The sequence below is a fragment of the Agrilus planipennis genome, unplaced genomic scaffold, assembly GCF_000699045.2.
Source record: "Agrilus planipennis isolate EAB-ADULT unplaced genomic scaffold, Apla_2.0 scaffold193, whole genome shotgun sequence".
NCBI lineage: Eukaryota > Metazoa > Arthropoda > Insecta > Coleoptera > Buprestidae > Agrilus > Agrilus planipennis.
Window position 1 is genome coordinate 525,925 of NW_020442456.1, and position 15,167 is coordinate 541,091.

Genomic DNA, 15,167 nt, shown 5'->3' on the forward strand with positions numbered 1-15,167 from the left:
GCCTGCGACGCGCTGATGAGATCCAAAAAGATCGAAATCGCGATCCGCGTCTGGCAGTTTCGACAGAATACACACCACTTCGAATTATTTTATTCAATATTTCCAATTCTTTACATTCTTTTTCTTTCTTTTAATTTATTAGAAGCGCTAATAAAGTAAGCTCCTTTTCGATTTTTTTCCGCGACTTCATTTTCTGTTTCTTTAAATTTGAAATAGATGCGTTACTACATCGGCTACAATATCGAAGCGCTGCAAAAAATCGCTCTCTATACATAAAAAAAACTTTTGTGTATTTCATTCCCACCACCCACTAATGCAGGTGGGAGGGTAGTCCCTCTTCAGCATCCTTTCAGGAATCGTGGAAATGGATGGGTGGTGGTTTCGGTGAGAAAGATGAGACGGACGGAATGAAAACAGAAGAGAGTGAAAGATTATTATCTGTGGAATATTACTGCCCCAGCACCCGACTGGAAATTAGTTCAGAGAACCCGGATTATGATCAGATGCGGATGAGATTTTTCGTAACACGGGCATCTGATCAGTTTTTGATCAGAGTACAGTAATCCATTCCTTTATCTGGTCATCCGATCAGAAATTGATCAACGCACAGTACTCTATCTGGTGATCCAACCATCTGATCAGAAATTGATCATAGTAGAGTATCCTATCCTTTAATCCAGTCATCTGACCAATTTCTTATCACAATCTAATGCTACAAATTCTATAACGGTTTCGGTAAAATCTTTAAATCAAGATTGTATACGATTTCTGAACTGGATCATAGTACACAACTTTATTTTTTATTTGATTTATTCTGTATGCAATGTTGTTCGTCAAACAAACGGATCTGTCATGGAACTTAGAAGCACGTCCGAAATGGATTTTTCAAATGGATCCTATGTTGATCATATATGGCGTGACGATTTTCCATCATACGCGGATCAGAAAGCCTGATTTATTTCTGATCAATCTTCAGGCAATTCTGATCCGCATCGGATCCAATCCACTAATTTCCAGTCGGACATTTGCCTAAGTGATCCAAGTAAACCTCAAAAAACTTGGACTAAGGCATACGGACCCGGAATCGAATCGGCATCCTTCCGAATGCTAAGCAATGGTCTAAACCTCTAGGTTTTTTTTTGCTTAGATTTTTCTCGAGGAGGGGAAATATTCAAAAGACACCCCCTGCAGGGAGGTAGTGTCGGATTCTTACCAACTAAAACCCCTCCACGAGAGGGGGGATAAACCCTGTGGGTTGCTCATCCCCGGGAATAAACCTCTTGTCCATGCCGCTCGGTTATATACGAACTAGCAACTGTCACGCTACTGTAGCGCAACGGAAGCGCTATAAATTGTAGCTTTTGTGAAAAGGCTCTTACTTCTGAATCATATTTCCGCTCACCCTGAATAGTGAAGTTTGCCTGATGAAACTTTAACGAAATCAACTAATTAAAAGAAACAATTAATTATATTTGGCAGAAGAAAAAAAAATATTACGAAAACTTTATGAAACATTGTTATTCATAATACAATTTGACGTAAAAACCGACTTGCATAAACGTAAACTAAAAAGTTAAAAATATTTGTCTGAAATACGTAATGAGGTTGTGTCNACAAAAGGGTACTCTCCTAAAGTGCATAACTTTTAAAAAACAAAAAAATGGCCGTGTCCGATTGGATCTCAAGAACGCATCTCGATTTTTAGTAGTATTTTGTGATTTAATCATTTTTAGTTGTGGAACCAATACATGCAATTGTTCTTCACTAAAACCCCTATTCAAGAGCTTAAAGAATCATTAAAATCGGTTTATAATTGGCGTAGTAAGCGGAAAACAAACACTAGAAATTTAATTCCCTACAAAAGGGTACTCTCCTAAAGTGCATAACTTTTAAAAAACAAAAAAATGGCCGTGTCCGATTGGATCTCAAGAACGCATCTCGATTTTTAGTAGTATTTTGTGATTTAATCATTTTTAGTTGTGGAACCAATACATGCAATTGTTCTTCACTAAAACCCCTATTCAAGAGCTTAAAGAATCATTAAAATCGGTTTATAATTGGCGTAGTAAGCGGAAAACAAACACAAAAAAATGCAGCCAAATTGAGAACCCTCTTTCCTTTTTTAAAGTTAGATGGTAATTAAATAACAGTTCAAAGGATACAGAATGGCACAAACCGATAAGTAATTTGACGAGCACAATTTACGAAACAGTAGGGATTTATTTAGTGGTGTGTACGTCAACTCAATCTCTTGATAGTAATCCTAACTCAAACTATTCTGCTTCTTCTTTCGCGGGAAAATAATCATCAGGATATGTAAGCTCCGTTTGCCGACGTACAAATCATGCTTTTAATAGAAATTCGAAAAAGGTTATTAAAAGTGGCTCTGGTTAAAGGTACATGTCAGAGTCAGTAGATAGAGTAGCGCACTCACCCAAACCGACGCCATGTTTGCTCCACTTGCGTATATACGGTATAGGTATACTTCGTTTACTTTCTTTAGCGATGTGACCATCAGTTTGACCGGTAAAAAGTAGAAAAGAACAACACTAGGCCAGAAAAGGAAGAAGACAACTCTCGGTCAAACTCTTAACCGGTAAGGAGCGTATAATCCGTACAGTACTGCACGGAAAAATTGACCATTTTATCCACTACAATTGCATTGCTTAAATGTGCTGTTATTGGTACCATTTACTACTGAAAATATCAACGAGATGTTCATTTATATTTGAAGACATATTAAAGTCTTTAACGCTTGTTTTCGACGCGCACTACTATTCATGATTGAATAAAACTTTTGGCAGGTACTGTATGAAAAAGTATGTTTAATGAACAAGAGCCGAGAGTATAATGAGCTTTTTTCTTCGTACCTACGATTTTGCCAGCGCGCGTCCAAGACATTGGAAGTGGCACTTTGCAGAGAAAGAAAACGAAGTATACATGTCGGCGCTGTACTGGTGTGTAACATGGACGGTGGCGCGGTGGAAAGGAAAAGGTTAGAGTGTTCGAAATGTGATGTTACAGGCGAATAATGAAGATGCCGTGTATAGAGAAGATTTGAAATGAGGAGGTACTAGAAAGAATGGGAGAACACAGGTCGCTATGGATGTGAATAAGAAATAGACGAGATAGATTGGTTGGACACCTTCTCAGGTAAGTTAAAGACATATTAAGAGCAAAAACAGAACTAGAAGAGTAGAGGTAACCCTAAATAAGATTGTTGTTCGCAAATAGTTATAGATGTAAGATGTTCTAATTTTAGGTAAATGCGAAGATTAGCTCAGGATAGGAAAAAGTGGAGGTGCATGACCAACCAGTCTTAGGCAGTGTTAGGACTGACGACTTTGTGATGATCAATAACCTTTAAAATATATCTTGCATACCACAAGCCGCACTATTTGAGCTTCACGGAATCCTTACCTGAAGGATAACCTTCTAACTTGAGGAACGTCGGTTGTGGTTTCATAGTCACAATAAACCTTATACATTGGCTGGATTTCTGTCTCTGTAATTCTAGTTTTAGGGAAATTAGGGAAGATTAGGTCAGGATAGGAAACAGTGTAGGTGCATGCCCAACCAGTCTTAAGACTGACGACCTTATGATGATCATTGTCAGGGGTACAGAAGAGGACATAGAATACCTTTTACCGAAAAAAAAAAACAGAACCATTCCTGTTTCTCGATGTAAATCCGAAAATATAAACTCACCAATACTCATGCCTCATGTGTGTAAGTATAAAATACCTACCCGGAATTTTTCGTGTGGGTACAACTACTCATCTAGCTACCTACGTTATCTGATGTGATGATCAGACATCTGTTCTAAGATTAATGTACAAATTGCATTGAAATAATTGCAGTGTGAATATTTACGCAAACATCAATCTATCAAACCATGTACAAAATTTTATAGGTGCCTATTGCTAGTAACTTATGTTGTAATTTGCTATTATTATTCAACGATAGTGAAATATTTAATGAAGCGTAAGAAGTTGTATAATCTGAAATTGTAGTTACATATTTGTTTTTTTTTGTAAATGATCTTTTTACGAAGATGATTGTGTGTGACCGTTTATGTACTAGTATAGCTTATTTTAATTGTGTTTCTAAATTATTCGTATAGAATCAGTCACTATTGTCCGAAGTATACGAAATAGGTCTCGATTTGAATGGTAATTTTCACTTACATTATTTTGGAAACGTACAATTGCTTCATTTAATTTTTAAGGTATCTACCTGGTATGGTTAAAAAAGTGCTTTCGATTTTCTACTTTTAATGATTTTATCGGTTTGTGTATTATCATTATAATTTATAATGGAAAAATTGAAGATTAATTTTTGAAATGAATTCATACCTATTATGCTCATTGTTAGAATGTTTAATCGGAATATGCTTGTGATTCTGAGGTGCACTTCATCCTTCATAAGTCTTTACTCAAATTTAGATAATGGCAGGTTTCAATTATATTTACAATTCTCTGATTTGTAACCCATTAATAAACGCATGCACATTTTTTTATTCTAATAGGTTAATTTTGTATATTTTTCATTAACATCGTCAGTATTAAAAAACTAAGAGATATACATATATCGAACATATTCATCATCATCATCAAAAGGTCGTCAGTCCTAAGACTGGTAGTACACGCACCTCCTCTCCTTTCTATCCTGAGCTAATCTTCGCATTTCCCTAGAACTAGAACATCTTCCATCCTTAACTATTTGTGAACAGTAATCTAATCTAGGTCTATCCCTCTTAATTCCTGTTTCTTCCTCTAATATGTCTCTGACTAGACCGTCATGCCTGAGAAGGTGTCCTATCAACCCATCTCGCCTATTTTTTATTGATTTCCATAAAGTCCTCTGTTCTCCTATTCTCTCTAATATCTCTTCATTTCTAATCTTTTTATTCTTCATCATTCGCCTGTAAAACCACATTTCGAACGCTTCTAACCTTTTATTTTCCGCCGCGCCCACCGTTCATGTTTGGCTCCGCCGCGCTCCAAATACACCTTTAACAATCTTTTTCGAATTTCTAAATTAATCGTTCGCGAGCATAGAAGTGACTTTCTTTTATTGAAGGCGACTTGACCCTGCGCTATCCTTTGTTTTATATCCCTACTACATCTTCCGACTTATTTGATTTCCTAGATGCCTAAAATCTACCAGTTCTTCTAATCTTTCGTCTCCTATCTTTATATTCGCTCTTTCTCTACTTTTACTTCCCTTGCATACTACTATTTTCGTTTACTTAATTTTATTTAAAGCTATCTCTAACTCCTCCTTGGTAGATGCTAACCTAAGCATACTAATCTTTTGCCCCTGTATATCTAATGATGTTGATCGCGTCTTCGATGTATAGATTAAAAAGTAGCGGAGGCAGTGTGTACCCTTGTCTGACCCCCTTGCTAATGTATACTTCTCTATGTTGCTGCTCCATCTTGATAACTGCTTGTTGCTCTTTATACAAACGAAATATCACCCTTATATCTCTGTAAGTCATCCCTACATTTTTAAGTATATTTAATATCTTGTCCCATTTAACATTATTAAAAGCTTTTTCTAAATCTACAAATCCTATATACGCACTCTTTCTTTTTTCTTTTATTGTTACCCGTAAAGCTAGAAGCCTCCCCTGTCCCTCTATTTCTTCTAAATCCAAATTGGTCTTCCCCTAATAGTTCTTCCGCCCTTTTTTCCTCTGTATAATTTTAGTTAAGATTTTTGACGCATGGGAAGTTAAGGTAATTGTTCTAAATGTCTTGCACCTACCAGCGCCTCTCTTTTTAAGTACAGTTACTACCTCGTTCCGTGTATAATCCTCTGTGATTTTCCCCGTCTTGTAAATGTGACTAGCTTAACCATACGATCAGTAACTTCTCCATGTTTTAGAATTTCCGTCTGTATCCCATCTATACCTGGCGCCTTATTATTCTTTAAGTTTTTTAATGCTACATCGAACTTTTCTCTTAATATGGGATAACCAAAATCATCTATGTCTACACCATCTTCTTTCTTAAGTATATCTACAGAACATTTAACTAATAAAAATAAGGTGCGTCCCGAATTGAAACAAATTAAGAAAAATAGTTCTACCGCCAGCCGCGAATATAAACAGTTGCACGGATGGTTGGGTGTCTTTTGAATATTTCNGATTTTCCCCGTCTTGTAAATGTGACTAGCTTAAACATACGATCACTAACTTCTTGTCCTCCATGTTTTAGAATTTTCGTCTGTATCCCATCTATACCTGGCGCCTTATTATTCTTTAAGTTTTTTAATGCTACTTCGAACTTTTCTCTTAATATGGGATAACCTAGCTCATCTGTGTCTACACCATCTTCTTTCTTAAGTATATCTACAGAACATTTAACTAATAAAAATAAGGTGCGTCCCGAATTGAAACAAATTAAGAAAAATAGTTCTACCGCCAGCCGCGAATATAAACAGTTGCACGGATGGTTGGGTGTCTTTTGAATATTTCCCGTCTTCTACAAATACAAAAAAAAGTGTAAATGATGTAAAATAAAGTGGTGAAGGTTCTTTTCAAAAAAGCTTTAAGATATAATTCATTGGAAGTGTACAAAACTACGGGTTTGAAAACAATTAAACAATTGTTACAAATCGAAAATTATAAACGACCAACTCTATAATCAGATAAGAAGCATGTAGAACATACATGTGTCACACAGCCGTACAAATAAACAGTCTAAAAAATCCGTTAACTTTGACAATTAGAACTTTCAATTAACTACCGCCGGCACGGGAATAAAAAAAAACTTAAAATGTATTATTAATTGTATTATTATTTTATTATCCAGGTTAGTTATAAATAATTACCCGTTATCATTGTTGTAGGTATGATCATATGTAAATAAATAGTTAATAGTATGTATTGTACCCGTCCCCAGTCTAACGAACGCTGATTAGAGTTTAATAATAATGAATAAACAATATTCAACGAAATTAACGATAAAAGGTAGAAATGTAATGGATATAGATATAGTAATAATAAATGCAATAGCTTTTACTGTTTCTGGTGTGCAATTGTGAACATAAAACTGGCAAATTTATGAAAATTGACCAGGAATTTCTAATCAATTTAAATTTTCAGTGCACGATAATACTAAAATCACTAATTGTAAAAAACTAACGTATCTAAGGTCTTACTTATCAGAGGAAGCTGCAAGGTCAATTGAATCATTAAGTAACTGAAATGAATTACAATATTGCATTATCTATCCCCGAAAAACGATATAGGTAATTAACCAACCATAATCGTAGCAAATCACACAAGGGCATTGTTCGAAATTGCAACAGTAACTAACCCTAACCATCGATATTTACGTGAACTTAAAAGCACTTAAGCAACCTTCTGAAGACACGATATTACTTCATCTTTCAACATTAAAAATTGATAATGATACAGTACAGTACTAAGGTGGAATGAAATTCACAAACGTTGTTATTAATTATTGTTACTAGTATTTCAAATAACAGGTCAGCCGCATACGTATCGACAATAAATCATAATCTAAGTTATATACAGAAAAAATGTCAAGCAAATGAATTCTTATTAATTAGTTAATAATCACCATGCCACAAATTTAATTATTCGTGAGGCTCATCTACCGTAAAAAATTTAGGTACCAACATAGTGGTGTTCAAGTGACTTCAGCATTTATTCAACAAATAATTGATTAAACAAACAATTAAAAATGCGTAATTTGTCTTCCCGCTAAACCGACAATAACGGAATATATCACGGGTTGAGCGTTGCCTAAAAATGAAATTACAATTAAGGACCATTTTTGCACACTGACATTGACTATTGCGGTCCTTTTTTTGTCAAAGAAAGGCATTTTGAACATCGTGGACAAGTGAAAGTACATAGATAGCTGTCATCGTCTGTCTTGTAACCAAAGTTGTACACGTTGAAGTAGTTAGTGATCTAATTACTGAAACCTTTTTAGCCACTTTGCACAGACTTTTTACACGTAGAGGTAGATCGAGCGTTGTATATTCAGACAAGGTAAAAACTTTGTTGGAGCTAATGATGCAATTAGAGAATTATATAAATTAATAACTAAAAATTACAATTCCAAAGTCATTAATGATTTCTTGACTAGCCTTTAATCCCTCCGTTACTAGCTCCTTATTTTGGTAGTCATTGGGAAGCTGGGGTTGTTTCTTAAAATGCATTTAAATCGAGTCTGTGTGGAAATAAAAGAAATATTAAGCTCTCGGCCTATAATACCCTTATCATCTGATTCCACTGATCTTCTAGCCAAAACACTTAGTCATTTTTTAATTAATAAATATTAACAATATCCCACAAAGAGAAAAATTAACGAACAGTCTTCATGATAGCGGCTTCTTGCTCCTGCTCCTCAACTAGGAAATACAAAGACAGTAAAACCCGTAGAAAAAGTGGAGGTGCGTGTCCAACTAGTCAAGGACTGACGACCTTGTGATGATCAATATCCTTTAAAATATATCTTGCATGCCACAAGTGGCACTATTTGAACTTCATGGAAATTAACTCGGAATCCTTCCCTGAAGGAACCTTCTAAATTGAGAGAGAAACGACAGTTGTAGTTTCATAGTCACAATAAACCTTATAAAGTACATTGACTGGATTTCTGTTTCTGTGATTTATTGAGAAAGATAGGGCATTCTAGTTTTAGTGAAATGTGAAGATTTAAGGTCAGAATAGGAAACAATGGATGTGCGCGAAATACAAAGATAGTGAAACCTGTATCGAACACCTGTTTATAAAAGGCTTCCCAAATCGCAAAGGAAATTCTAATAATTCTTGAAGTATATAAAACCGATCACTACTCAATACTACTCAAAATACAAACAACGCGAGTAAAACCCAACAAAATACACGAAAACATGTCTAAAATCGACATGAAACAAATAATAATAGTTGCTGAATTAAGACGAAATAACTGATATAGTAGATCCACAAGTCGCTATAGACAAACATGAAAAGCATAAGTATGTTGAAGCATGCAGGGTAAGAATTTCAAAAAATGAAAATATATGAAAGGAAAAATCCGATAAGACAAGGTATAATAAACTCAACAAATAACAGATAAAGTGTTACTTTAGCAAATGCACCTAATTAAATAAAACCCTAAAAAAAACATTAAGAACCAATCGACAAGAACCTTGTAACAATAAACGAAATTTTAAACCCGTAGAAAATCATAAAATAGATAGTGTAAACGAACTTAGCAGATTCTTTGTTAACGTAATTAAAAAAATACAAATACAAAAATGCAACAGTAAAAACACTTTTTCTTAAATCGATCTATATCATAGAATTAAACAGATATATTACCAAACTTAATACAAAGCTACCGAGTCCGATGAAAATTCGGCATCGTTGCTGCACATATTCGATTGATGAGGTTTTGCAAGAAAGCAGTAGTGAATAGCCGTATTACTAGTGCGCTCTGTTAACATTAGCGAAAAGGTGCGGAAAAAATTGAGGCACCGACGCCAAAATTGGCATAAACGGGCCCCAAAAGACAAACAGTGAACTGTTCAAATTTTACCAAATTGGGCAAAAAGCAAAGACGGAAATCAGTGGGGCATAAATAAGACCGAGTGGCCTACGGAGATTGGGTGCGGTCGGCAGCCGACGTGGTGAGTCACGCTTACTCTGCAAGCCCAAAATAGCTTGCAAGCAGCAAACCGGCAACCGGCTCATATCGATGTATAAGCGTATAAGGTACAAGTATACAAGTGCAAATGCGCAAGCGTAAATAAAACACTGATATGAAAATATGGACAAGAACCGAATCGAATAAAAGGTCAGAAGAAAAAATTTACCGATTCAACAAAATAGTGAAGAAGGCTTTCATATCATAATGCTACCAAATGTTAATTATTGATCCGTTATAATCTGCGATCACTGAGAATATATAGAAAGTGTAGATACTTCTCTCATATCCAATGATTAATATATCTTTTCATTATTTAACGTTGTTTTCGGCTATTTAACTTTTTTCGTTAAAATCAACAAAAAAAAGTTAGAAGAAAAATGAACAAAAAGAAATTTACGTGAAAAAATTGCGTAGTCCAAATTTTTCCTAAAAGAAACTATTTTTCTAAGTAGCTAATTTCCCTGGATTATAACGAAAGAACAAAGAGCGAGAGCGAAAAAAAGCGACTTAAAGCTCTACCAATATCAGTGGTCAGGAAAAACAAATCACAGACTCAGAGGAATCAATAAAGTGCATTTAGTAGAATGCAAATCAATTACAAAAATTAATAAAATTATACATTCAGTCAAAGGACATAGAAACACACAAAATAGTTATCGACTTACTCAATGAATAGGAGATTAAAATACTTACTTATAGTCGGAAGTTTGGAAAGGAAAAGAATAAAAAAAGCCATCATCAAAAATATTTACACATTGGAGTTCAGATTTAGGTGAAATACAACAATAGGTCGAAAATAGAAATGGCTACGACATTAAGAAAGCAAGACCACAGTACTTTTTGTGATGGATGTAAAAATTTCAAATCTATACAATTAGACATAACAACAGACAAATACCTACAAAACCCGAAGGAGAGATAGAACCATCACTGCAAAGAATCTATCACTATCCTTGCGAACGCAAAAATAGAGATGCTTAACACATAAAGTAGGTGAAATTCGTATTGTAGAAAAAATAAATATGGAAAACAGACTACAAACGATAAATGGTAGATGCATTCAAGAAACTGTTGGAGGAGTGGTGATAATCGAACTTCGTTGGGAAATAAAAAAATTAAAACGTAATAGAATTCCAAGGATAGATGGCATACAAGCCAATGCAATCAAGAATGTGAGACCTGCATGCATGGTTCAACTCATGCATATTGTCAGCCACACCTTGAAACGAGGATGTATTCCAAACAAATGGAAGATTGGGGAACGAATTTTCATACTCAGAAAGGGAAAAGACCCCAAACAAGCCACTAGTTTTAGACCTATCACTTTACCTAATATTATGGAAAATGTTGCTGAAAGAATAATCTACATCTAAATAGATAAAATGTATCGAAGAGGTGATGCCGCATTTCCAACATGGATAAAAAACGGAGACTGCAATGCAACTTGCGAGAACTACTAATTGCATATGTGATGCAGTGGGAATGGGAATGCACGTAGCAATGGTAGTAACGGAGGCGCAGATAACAATAAATGCAATAACCGAATTGTATTGACACTAAACTCCGCGGAATTAACGATAGGCATCCTACCCATTTTTGACTTTAGCACATTAAAACAATATACAAAACTACAGGGCAGAGTGTTCTTCCTGGTATTGGTAGAATGCATACGATTCTTAACCAATGCACTAAACGAGAGATATCAGTATCTGATAACAGTATACAGATTAATGCAGGTTTACCTCATAAATAGAGCATAAACAGTTGAAATTGGAACTTTCAATATTGGTACACATGAAATCGCGTGCGGTACCGAAGGAGACCATGCTGAGCTCGCTGTTTTCATATCCAAAGGGGAAAGACCTGTTCTATTAAAAACTCACCGAAAAATAATTGCCCACGTAATTATCATCATCATAAGGTTTTCAGTCCTTGGTTGGACACGCACCTCCACTCTTTCCTATCCTGAGCTAATCTTCGCATTTCGCTAAAACTAGAACAACCCACATTCTTAACTATTTGCGAACGGTAATCTAATCTAGGCCTATCTCTACCCCTTCTAACTCCCTTTTCCGCTCTAATATGTCTCTGACTAGACCTTCATGCCTGAGAAAGTGTCTTACAAATCCATCTCGTTTATTTTTATTGACTTGCATAGAGCCCTCTGTTCTCCTATTCTTTCTAATATCTCTTCATTTCTAACCTCTATCCACGGTTTCCTCATCATTCGCCGGTAACACCACATTTCGAATGCTTCTTACCTTTTCCACCGTCCATGTTTCGCACCCGTATAGTAAATACGTAAGTATTAATAAATGATAATTATAATTATATTGCGATATTTTAAAAAATGAAAAATATAACTAAAAGTCTTCAAGGACCGTAAACATCTCATTCGAAGGAAGAAAATAATATTACAGCAAAAAAAATGTAAAATACTTTGAAATAATAACCGACAAACATTTAAACAGTAAAAGACATTTCATAAACCTTATAAAGAAACTACAACACCCTTCTTTAACGATGAAAAGACTCTGAAACCTTTCAACGCATCAGCTGCTTAATATTTACTACAGCATATTCGTATCAATTGCAGCATATGGAATAATCGCTTGGGGTATTTGTTCACAAAATGGAATTGCCAAACTTAAGCCACTATAGAATCGGATGATAAAGGCAGTGTATGAATTTCAAATCTGGTGATTCCATACATCTTTATTATATTATATAATCCTCATAGAACAATTGAAGTTAAGCGTCTTAAATGGACAGATTATTGTATGAAAAAAACATTTCAGATGACCCACCCTTTAGACAATGGGAGCATACATACATGATGTACGATACCAATTTCTGTGACATCAAACTATCTGAAATAGCACCACGATGCGACTACCTTATTACTAATAAAAACAATGAAGTTGATATAGTTGTGTAGGTACTGAATAATCATAATACTGAAAGATATAATTGTAGGATCAGTGCTTTAGAGGGGGGATGCAAAGCTCGTCACCGCCAAAGGGCACTAGATTTTACGGGCGTTTCTACGCTGTGTTTACAATGTAAACTGAAGAACATCCTAACCGTTTGTGAAGAAGGATGGGACACTTTGTTTTACGTTGAAATGCAAGCGCCGCTTGATAAGAATACATTTTTCCAGAAGCAAACGAGCTAGATTGTCGTTTTTTGTTTAGTCCGGTTATTATTATACTGTTATTATGTATTCAAAATGTTATCATTCAAATTTTTGAATATAACAAGAAGCAATACTTTTTCTCAGAAAAGATGTGCACTTTCCAGGGTAGTGGTTGACACAGGTTTTCGATTACCTAAGCAAAATCCTTGTTTGCCGGAGAGCTTTTTTCAGGGTCAGTCTTATTTTAAGCAACACTGTAATAGATAGTTTGCGTAACCACGTAATGTAGAACGTACCCTTACGTAAGAGCATTTATGCCGTAGATGTCTGTTTGGTACTTTAGTTTTATATGGCACCCTCGTACGTTGCAGTAGCAGACTGCGAAAACTTGATGATGGAAATTGAATTTTGCATTATACTAACCGAGAAAAAATGGCATCCATTTTAAGAAAAAGTTATACCTGCTTGAATTCGTGAATATTGGCACCGACAAATATCATACTATTTATAATGTATGTGTCTATCTAATACCTATAGATGATAGGCAATTTCTTCCAGAAACGGAAATTCTCTAAGTCCTTTCATTTCTGAGATATTTAATGTAGCGCCAAACACTGCAAACGTCAAATTTTCCAAGAAACGTGAAATAAATCAAGAACGGTGCAACCCAGATTCAGCACGTTTTAATAAATTGACATTGTGTTTTTATGGGGAATTCCAAAATGTAATAAAAAGTACGTTATTATACTTAACTCTATACAACTTCTATTTGAAATAATATAATCTATTTTGTATTTCTATTTCTATTTCTGTACTACACTGAAGTCTGAAAAGAATAATTTGCCAAGATGACGAATGCTTATTGTGGAGTACATAGTTTTCTACAGAAGTAATGCATAAAGCGTAGAACCTTGGGGAGGGATTCTCCTATTCCTAAGTTATTTTATAGTATTGCTTAAAGTAGTTTCTATTGAAACCACAGTTTTGATTTTAACAGTATGGAAAACCATAGTACAGCTTCAGCAGCTGACGAGGTAAGAATCTATATTAGGCCATAAAATTGAGGATCTTAAACGTAAGTCGTAATGCGTAGAATTCGGAAGGATGGGAACCGGTCGGTGGACGCCATCAGTGCAATTCGCCGTTTTCAGAATATGGTAGTAGCGGAAGTTCGGAGGTATACATGGGTGTATGTTGTGCTGTTTGTTTTTAGTTAACTGCTTGCAAATTATCAATTTGTTCCTGTTGTAGGGACAACGTAGGCAGTCGACTCCTGGAAGTAGTCACCGTAGCAACAGTAGTCAGCATAGTAAGAGTAGTAGTAAACGGGGAAGGGCAACGCCGCGTGCATCTCAAACTATGCCTTCGACGACAGTCAACAGTAGTTCCATTTCCCAGAGAGTAATAGCGCAGTGTGATAATGATGCTATTGATAATCTCCAAATGTTGTTTTTTAGCCACAGCTCCGTTTCATTTTTTCTATAGAACGGGACATAAACGTGTTGGAGGCTGCCCTGAACATCAATCCATTTCAGTTAGGGCGACCACGATGGAATATGGTAGCGGAAGATGTAAGGGAGCGATGGGGCTACGTGGTTTCTGCAAGGACTTTGCGCGAGCGAGTGGAGACGCTACTAAGAAAATTCAGAAATGAGGAACTGACATCAAAGTATATTGTTTAAGTGCAATTGCGGAAGACGGTGTACTATACTAGTTTCCGGTTTTACAGGAAGGGAACTGAGGAGCAACAGACACAGCGCGCAGCGTTGCTGACAGAAATCATAAGTATTGTGGAAGGAGACCAAGCTGCTATTAATGAAGAGAAAGGCGCCGAGGATGACCACACACCAGACGAAGAAGTTAATAGGAACAGGCGAAGGGAGGGAGCTGTTGCCGATAAAGAGAGGGAGGTTATTTTACAAGAAGCTTGTAAGTATACAATAGTATACTTAATAATAATTATAGCAATAATGATGTTCCCACTGACTTTGTGAAGATCCTGACGCGGCCCCTGAGCCCAGTACGTCCGGGCAGAAGCGGCAAAAGAATAACAAAGAAGAAAATTTAGTCGAATTAAAGTTGCGCCATGACATGGAAATGGAACGGCGGCGTTTTGAATTGGAGGCTGAGATAAGAAGGGCTGAAGTAAAAAACGAATCTAAACGGTTGCAGTTGGAGCTCGAAAGAGAAAAACGTTTGGCAGAAGACGCCGAAAGGCAAGAACGAATGTATAGCGCCATGCAGACTACACTTAATGTGGTACTGGAAATAGTTAAAAGAAAACAATAAACTGTTAATCTTACTTAAGAAATGTACTCAATATATTTGTACGGTGCAATGTTTTTTTTTTTGCT

At 35.7% G+C, this 15,167-nt stretch overlaps 1 protein-coding gene across 15 annotated transcripts in view; it reads left to right on the top strand.

Moving 5' to 3' along the window:
* LOC108736784 overlaps positions 1-15,167 on the top strand; it is a 37,296-nt gene extending 22,129 nt beyond the window's left edge. For 2 of the 15 annotated variants that reach the window (XM_018469348.1, XM_025980576.1), the window contains 7 exons: positions 12,274-13,547; positions 13,639-13,847; positions 13,907-14,002; positions 14,065-14,214; positions 14,271-14,482; positions 14,543-14,742; positions 14,810-15,166. In XM_018469348.1, coding sequence (XP_018324850.1) covers positions 13,812-13,847; positions 13,907-14,002; positions 14,065-14,214; positions 14,271-14,482; positions 14,543-14,742; positions 14,810-15,102 — 987 coding nt within the window. In that variant the 5' untranslated portion in view covers positions 12,274-13,547; positions 13,639-13,811 and the 3' untranslated portion in view covers positions 15,103-15,166. The other 13 variants (XM_018469351.1, XM_018469345.1, XM_018469352.1 and 10 more) reach the window with 13 other exon arrangements.